The following is an 8,789-nucleotide window of genomic DNA, read 5'->3' as shown; positions in this document are numbered from 1 at the left end:
CGCCACACGATTGAACTCTTGTCGAAAGAAGTCCTTCTGAACCTCATCAATGTTCAGCCGTGGAGGAAAGTCCAGGACAAACACCTAAAGACAACAGTGGTTGTTTAATACAATTTATTTTACTTCACAAATTCTTACTTACCAAAGCCAACAAAACATATAATATTAGGAAAACTAATGCCTGATATAATTTTATATTGAACGTACCTCTGGCCAACAGTCGCGAACAGCATCCAAGTACATGCCAAACTCAACCCCTGCATCACCAGGGGCCCGTTTCACAAAGCAGGTTTAGTGAAAACTCTGAGTTAGTTAACCCTGAGATGAGGGAAACTCTGGTTTTTCAGTTTCACAAAGCCAGTTCAGCTTTACTCTGAGTCAGTTACCCTGGCAACATACTCCGTGAACCTAACCTGCTCGCTGGCAGGTTTTCTTCAACTAACCCCGAGTTTCTCCTGCTCTTAAGTTGAAGCCTGCAGACTGAAGGCAGTGGCAGACATGGCGTGTCCTTTTATTGAAGAGCCAGTTGATGTCGAGGCGCAGATACTCCGCAGACATCTCCACCGGGAGAGGATTATTAGACCCCGATTGGATGTTTTATCATTCCCTGATGAGTATCTGTTTGAGCGTTTCCGTTTCTCTGCATCATCTATAATTTATATAAACGATATTCTCAGCCCTCACATCGCTCACATGACGCATCGTGGACATGCTCTCAGTTCCGAGCAAATTCTTTGTATTGCACTTCGTTTTTTTGCCAACGGCAGTTTTTTGTATAACGTCGGTGATGCAGAGCATGTGTCCAAGGCAACTGTCTGTCGGGCTGTCCGAAATGTGACACTTGCACTGAAACGGCTACTATGCACGTTTGTAGTGTTCCCAAGTCACAGACCCACCAGACTTCTCAAAGAAGAGTTCCACAGAATTGCAGGTATCAGTCTAAGCAGTAATTCATTTATGTCATAAAGCTTTGAGACTTGAAGCACTAATCAGTCAATTTGATATATTTTAGGGTTTCCAGGTGTGATTGGCTGCATAGATGGCACTCACATTCCTATCATCGCTCCTTCAATAAATGAAGGAGATTATGTGAATAGGAAATCTGTCCACAGCATTAATGTGCAGGTAGGCCTAAATAGTAGCCTTTAACATTCCAAATTAAATACACTACACCATACAGCTAATTACTGTTCTCCACTGTGAAGATCATATGTGATGGAGCCCACATGATTAACAATGTGGAAGCGAAGTGGCCTGGGTCTGTGCATGACTCACGAATGTTTCGTGAGTCGACACTGAGTGCCAGATTTGCCATGGTGAGTTTATATATATAATTTATATACAGTATATTGTTACGACCCTGTGTGTTTGTGTGACACTGTCTGCTTCTCCTCCTTGTATGTGAGCCATCTCCCTTTGAGTGTGTGTGTGTGGCCTGATTGTTAGCAGGTTGGACCTGCTGATTGGAGTGAGCTGCCTGATTGCTGTTCCAGGATTGGCCAGACTGGAGAGAGGAGCCTACAAGAAGCACGGACTGACTGCAGTCTCCCTCTCTCCACCAAATCTCCCACCTCCAACCAGGACCAGTGTTTGTATGCCGTGTTGTTCTGTTGTATATATCTGAAGTGTGTGTTGGTGGTAGCCCTGTAGGAGGGAGAAGCCTTTTCTTTTACCCCTGTTTTCTCCTGTGTTTTCCTGAGTAGGAGTTAGATAAGCATTTGTCTTTTTGTTAACAGTTTTGTTTGATAGATAGGAACGTAGGGAATAAGATTGTTTTGTTTGTTGTGTTGGCCTTTCTCCCTCCGAAGCAAATAAAAGCTACCACTAAACCAAACCCCTTTGTGACACTGGCCTGCTTGGGAGTGGGAAGAATGGGGGGAGCACCACATGGCACGTCTCTGGGGTCCCCTAGACCCGGGGCGTAACAATATAGTTATATCCTATGATCAAATATTTTGTTGCCTCCTATTGCAACTGAAACAAACTGTATCTTGTATTATCATAGTAGAGTTCGATGGTTACCTACTCGGAGACAGAGGGTACCCCTGCCAGCGCTATCTGCTGACCCCTTACCCTGACCCTGAGCCTGGCCCACAGCGACACTACAACTTGGCTCACTGCAGGACACGAGCCAGAGTGGAGATGACCATCGGGATACTCAAGGCCCGGTTCCAGTGCCTTCGTAGGCTCAGGGTCACCCCAGAGAGAGCTTGTGACATTATAGTGGCATGTGTGGTTCTCCACAACATTGCCACTATTAGAGGAGAACAATGTCCTACTCTTTCCCCCTGTGATCCAGGTATTAATCATACCCCCCCTGCTGATACACGAGATGGAAGAGCTGTTAGAGACATGATATGTGTCAATCATTTCTAACTGACCCATCACCTCCCCAATGTTCAAGAACGACAATATGCATCTCATTTTATGAGGTCTTCTTTATTTCCTAGAAGGACAAATTTTGTACAGTTGTTAATCCTTTGTTGTTGAAACAATTAAAAAACATCCACCTGTGGGCACGTCACCCACCTTTAACTGATGGTCCAGCAGTTGTATTTCCTTTTCTGTTTTGGTGATCTGCAGCCTTATGTGCTCCATTTCTAGGTGTGATTTGTTTATTTGAGATTCTAAATATACCTTGTAAAGTTGTTTCACAGGGAGCTATAGGAACATAAATGACATTGAATTTCAGTGCCATGTCTATTTAGTGTCATTGTAAGTTGTGGGTCAATGCTGAACAACATCTTACTGAGGTAAGCTGTGCTGTGGAGGTTGATGGACCTTCTTCCCCATTGTAATTTCCAGCATGGCTCTGTTAGAGAGAAAGAAGTTGCAAGTTGTATTGTGGAACAACACTATTAACTGAGCCAAAGTTATTTAAAAAAAAAAGGTGTATACTTCAGCAGGCCTCTCTGCATCTTCCCTCTCTGTGGCAGCTGATAAGGTTTCTTCATCATCCTCCTGTAATGAAACAGAATGTGTGTGTTATATTCTACCAATTATGAAAAATCTGTGGAATATTAAGAGTACTTACAACAGCATGGAGGTCTGTTATGGCAGAAGGCTCAACGAGACAGATTACACCATCAGTAACTGGTAGAAAATGAAGATTAGACAGTTGATGATTACCCAGAAAAGTGCCCCACCTAATTTAAACACAATTTTTCAAACTCTGAGTCACCTTAAAATAGATTGATATCTGAAAGCAAAAGCAGCCAATTGCAAAGAACTGTAGCTTACTGCTACAAGAAAAATCAGTGTGCCAACTAAGTTGTGTCTAAGATGAATGGGTGGCCATTACTGAGCGAACACTAGAAAAAGGATTAACGTACATGCCATTCATTTGAATAACTTACCTCTTATGTAGGCCCCTGTGACCTGGGGCGTGGGTGGGTCCGATGAACTCCCCCCAGAGATGCCCTCAGCAATGGGTCGTCCACTGTTCTGACTGAGGGCCATCTTTTCAGCCTCTGTGAGAGGTGGTGGTGGTGGACCGCCACCTGTTTTGCGGGCCTCAGCCTTTTTTCTGTTGGCTATAATGGAGGTCAAATTTAAATACATACAGAAAACACAACTTTGGAGACTTGTATGTATAAAAGGCATTTAGGTGTTGCTTTCATAGAGACAATATTAAATACTGGCAGTGTTGGGATTTCTCTTTTTTTTGCAGATTTCCCTAATTACTTAAATATATCCATCACTTGTTGAATGTAGCCACTAAATGCTGTTTAATGAGGGCAGGCTAAACAACATCACAATTGCTTGTACTTTATTATACCTTACCTGTTTGAACTACATTTTTATATTTCATCTTTAGCTGCTGCCAAGTCCGTTTGGTGCCTGTTGGGTTGCACCTGTGCTCACAGACACACATATGGAATATAATTGTTGAATAAGTGGAACATTCAAGACAAAACATTTCTTTTTTTTCTCAAATTAATACTGACGCATTGACTCGGTCAGCAATTTCCTGCCACGCAAGATCCCGCACTTTTGCTGCTGCCACAGTATTGCTTCTTTTTAAAAATATATGCTCACTTTCTGCATACGCAGTCATTAATATTTCCAACTCCACTGGGGAGAAGTAGGAGGATCGAGGCTGTTTACCACTTGTTGCCATGGTGAATCATGTTATCTGTGTTCCATTGATGAAGGCTTTTTATATCCTCATGCACAAGCTTCACTCAGGGTTACCTTGACTCTGAGTTGATTGAACTAAGTGTTATCACCTGTTCTGAAACCGAAAACTTAGAGTTTGACAGCTCAGAGTTGCTCAACCCAGAGTTAAGGTTTTAACTCAGAGTTTGTTGAACCTGCTTTGTGAAACGGGCCCCAGGTGTCTTGCTGGCTGTCATGTTGTTGCTTGGAGCCAAGACACACACAACATCAGGAGACAGCGGCACAACAGCATGTTGCACCTCTGCCCTCAGCTGTGATGCACGAGCCCCCGGAAAGGACATGAAACCAAAGGAAAGGCACCCCTCTGGCATCTTAACAAATCCATCCACGATACCGCGTATGAGATTCTCCAACAACTAGAACAAAGACATATTCTTTTGTAAGGAATATCCATAGTTGCTTGTCAAAAACATAACTTATTTATAAATTGTCAGATAAAAATACCTTCTTGTCAGAACACTCAGTAGGAAGAATAATTTCGTGACTTCGCCCAGTGACAGCTGAAATTTGCCAATTCAGCACAGCATCCCAACGCCCTGTACCCCGACCTAATTGTAACGAACCAACAAAAAACACATCCTCGCATTTCACTGATCCTCACGCATAACAGGGGAAGCTGGGATTATACACAAACACCTGAAATTCAAATGAGCCGGCAAATAACACCCAACCCCACCCAAACACCTCCTAAAATCTATACACCACAGATCAACATAATTTCAACTTTCTGAAATCTGCAGTGAGAACTGCTACGGACGGGCCTACGATCATCACGTAACTCCAAAAAGCCGTGTCCTATCGTCGTCTACAAGACGACATTTGTTTCACAATCACTCACTTCACCTTCACCTCCACCATAACCATTTACCCCCGAACCCTCACAATGCATACAACATTCACCAGCCAGCAAGCACGGAAACGATGATTACAAAAACTAAATAGAGTTGTGTTGTAGTAATCTTTAGGTGTTAACTGCAGGGAGCGTGTTCAGAGAGGTCGCATTGCAATATAATACATACAGGGCAGAGAGGTGCGCTTGTTCATCGTTCGCTCTTGCCACCGACCGCAAAAGACCAGAAACTGCCTGTGCTCGGGGCGTGTCAGCCCTGCCCCAAGTGGCCACAGCACCTGTTGAGTTAAAATACATTTGAGGTTAGGTTCTCAGGAAATACACTTACCCCATGCCACGACCAGTGTATCATTCCACCCCTTAAACGCAGGGAAGTAGCTGTTCCTGGGCCTGCTGCGCAAGGGGAGGAGGGCAAACGGTAATTGGCTGGGATGTGAGCTGTCCTTGACGATGCTGCATGCCCTCCGCAGACATCTCTTGCTCTGGACAGCCTCAATGGTGGGGAGTGAGGAACTGGTGATGTGTTGGTCAGTTTTCACCACCCTCTGCAGTGATTTTTCCAGTGCGCAACAGAGCAGCTGCCATACCACACTGAGATGCAGCTGGTGAGGATGCTCTCGATGGTGCAGTGGTAGACATTTACTAGAATCTGAGGAGACAGATGGGCCTTCTTCATTCTCCTCAGGCAGAAGAGACACTGGTGTGCCTTCTTGACCAGGGTTGAGGTGTTGAGGGTCCAAGAGAGGTCCTCAGAGATCTGGACACCCAGGAACTTGAAGCTGGTGACACGCTCAACCTCCGTCCCGTTGATATGGATGCAGGCTTTTGTGCCACCTTTCTTCCTGAAGTCCAAAATGAGCTTTTTGGTGTTGAGAGCCAGGTTGTTGATGCTGATGAGGCCAATCACCGTTTCGGCGTCTGCAAACTTGAAAATTGTATTAGAAACATGTACAGGTGTGCAGTCATAGGTGAACAGGGAGTAGAGGAGAGGACTCTGCAAACAGCCCTATGGCACGCCGGTGTTAAGGATGAGGGTTGGTTCTCTAACCTAACAGACTGGGGTCTGTTGGATAGGAAGTCCAGTATCCAGTTGCAGAGGGTAGTGTTAATACCTAGGGCACTGGGTTGAGAAATTGGGAGTGTAGTGCAGTGGAGATGACATCCTCTGTACTCCTATTCTGTCTTCAGGCTGGAGTGGTTGAAGTCATCCGCAACAATAAAAGCTGCCTCCGGGTGTAAAGTCTATTGTTTGCTAATGTGCAGTCTGCCCGTTTGTAGTATACTTTTTCACCTGTCTCATACTTATCATCTGTGGGTCTAAAGGCCGAAATATGCTACTCCGAGTCCGTTAAGGACGGACGGATACGACAGACCCTTTTTCATGTACAGTTTTCCTAAAGCTGTTGGTGCTGAAAACAATTCACCGCCAGAACAGTAGGTAGCACAACGTTTTTTTTTGTGTCAAAGATGAGCTTAGAGAGGCCTACCTTGTGACGTCTTTGTATGTAGAAGAAGTCCAAGATTGTTTATTTACCTCCTTCCGGCTTTCCTCACACACAGTGAACGATGGCAACTAACAGACAAAGGCTTTTGATGGAACTGGAGCTGCTTGACATGGAAGAGGACTTGTTTTTAACGTATTTTATGAGACGAGAACAACAGAAGAGGAGGTGGACTGTACGTCCACTAAATCAATCGAGGCCGAGGACGGGAAAATATGCGTCTGTTGTTCGACCTCTGAGGGATGTTGACGAAGAAATGCACTTTGCGTATTCCGTATGTCAGCTGGCAGATTTGACGACCTTCTCCGTCGTGTGGAACCACACATACGGCACCAGGGCACACACAGCATGCCGGTTGATGCCGCCCAAAGACTCGCTGTGGCGCTACGACTTTTAGCCTCTGGTGGAAAACAACAGGCTGTAGCGACGAGCTACGAACTGGCATCCTGAACGGTGTCTGGCATTGTGTCCGAGGTGTGCAAGGTCGTGTGGACGGCTATACAGCCAGACTACCTACCCTGTCCCTCAACCAGCCAGTGGACAGCGATAGCAGCAGACTTTTGGCGGCTCTGGAACTTCCCAAACTGCGTTGGCAGCCTCGACGGAAAGCATGTCAGCATCAAGGCACTACCTCATGCCAGGAGTGACTTCTTTAATTATAAAAGTGCTCACTCCATTGTCCTGATGGCAACATGCGATGCCAGGTATCGCTTCACGATGCTGGACGTCGGAGGATATGGACGGGAGAGCGACGGCAGCGTTTTCAAAGAAAGCACATTTGGGTCACAGCTGGTCGACAACAAGTTGAACCTGCCGCCATCGGCGTTTCTTTCCGGGACCACCACGGTGCATAGAAATTTGACAGAACGCAGTATCTTATTTGTGATGGTGGTGCAACCATGTTCTATTCAGTAACACTCTGCATGTATTGTTTTTTCAGGGGCAAATCAGACCAGGGAGAAGAACATTTTCAATTACCGCCTCTCCAGAGCCGGGGTCATTGAAAATGCCTTTGGAATCATGGTGGCACGGTGGAGAATTCTTGGGAGGTTGATTGAGTTCCTGCCAGACAGAGCTGGGGATGTGGCCAAGGCTTGTGTAGTTCTCCACAACTACCTGGCCTACACAGATGAGGCGACCATACCCGAGAGCCACTACAAACCGCCCAGTTACTCGGATACAGACTCAGTGGGAACGGTACAGCCTGGTGAGTGGCGCAGAGTGGTGGCTGGCGACACCGACGTGTAACAGGCACCTCAGATATCAAGGAGCTGTTCCACCAGCGGTTCCATGGCAGAACGACAGTCGCGTGGCACACTTTGCCCCAGATCTTGACCTGATACGCTGGCTTTTGGAATTGTAAATAAAAAATCCAAAGTGCAAAGAAGCAGCATAGTGTCTTGGAATATGATCAGCTCTGTTGTTTAAACTGCAGGCTGTATGAACACCTATACAGCTGCTATAGGTGTGAGAAATTATTTAATGCCATTCTTTGACGCCAGAGGGAGCGGTCCTGTGGCACTTGACCCCAGAAGACCTGATAACGACCTGATGATCCTACCTGTTATATTCAGGTGAATTTCATACATCAGACCTGAATCTCTCATATCAGCTTGGCTCCTGGCCTTTTGTCTATGTAGAGAGTCATCAGACATGGTTCCTGGCTTTTGAGTGTGATCGGAGCTAGAGTTATTAGAACCTGATAGGTGGCGTCAACCATCTTGTCCTGGCTGTAGACAATAGCCAAAGGTATTTGCATCCATATGGTCCTGGCCATAGATTCTGCTCCTCACCTTTTAAGGCCATCCACAAACTGGCTCCACCATACCTTTCTGAACTCCTGCATGTCGACACACCCTCCCGCACCCTCAGATCTACTTCCATTTACCTCACTGTACCACCTGCCCGTTTGTACGACATGGGACCAAGAGCCTACAGCCGCTCTGCCCCCTGCCTCTGGAACTCCCTCCCACCAGACATTCGCAACAGTAACTCTCGATTTTTAAATCACATGTAATATTTCATCTATTTAAATAGGCTTTTTCAGTTTGATTGTCTTCCATTTTCTATTCACTGTTCATTTCATTTAACTTATTTTATTGATGTTTTGATACATTGTTTCTTTCCAGTCCTGGAGCTCACGCAGGAGCTTGAGGCACTGCCGTCGCTTAGCCACCTGCACACTGCTGGCCCTCTCGCTAATGCTCATCTCAGTGTGAGTGTCAAGTATGTGTTTGTCGAGATGGGACTCTGCATAC

General features: G+C 45.7%; 2 protein-coding genes across 2 annotated transcripts; one reads left to right on the top strand and one right to left on the bottom strand.

The window, feature by feature from the left end:
* Positions 1-300: 300 nt before the first annotated feature.
* Positions 301-1,925, top strand: LOC133012233 (putative nuclease HARBI1). The gene is made up of 4 exons (XM_061080212.1): positions 301-931; positions 1,013-1,125; positions 1,206-1,316; positions 1,809-1,925. Exons 1-4 carry the CDS (start codon positions 499-501, stop codon positions 1,923-1,925), a joined length of 774 nt encoding a protein of 257 aa, XP_060936195.1. The 5' UTR covers positions 301-498.
* Positions 1,926-2,425: 500 nt separating this feature from the next.
* LOC133012232 (uncharacterized) lies at positions 2,426-7,151 on the bottom strand. The gene is made up of 9 exons (XM_061080211.1): positions 7,049-7,151; positions 5,617-5,947; positions 3,784-3,854; positions 3,357-3,533; positions 3,035-3,093; positions 2,899-2,961; positions 2,750-2,812; positions 2,530-2,661; positions 2,426-2,446 (listed from the first exon to the last, which is right to left on the bottom strand). Exons 1-9 carry the CDS (start codon positions 7,149-7,151, stop codon positions 2,426-2,428), a joined length of 1,020 nt encoding a protein of 339 aa, XP_060936194.1.
* Positions 7,152-8,789: the final 1,638 nt, after the last annotated feature.

The sequence above is a fragment of the Limanda limanda genome, chromosome 10 (genome assembly GCF_963576545.1).
Source record: "Limanda limanda chromosome 10, fLimLim1.1, whole genome shotgun sequence".
NCBI lineage: Eukaryota > Metazoa > Chordata > Actinopteri > Pleuronectiformes > Pleuronectidae > Limanda > Limanda limanda.
Note: the sequence above shows the minus strand (reverse complement) of the source record. Positions and strands in the feature narration are given on the sequence as shown.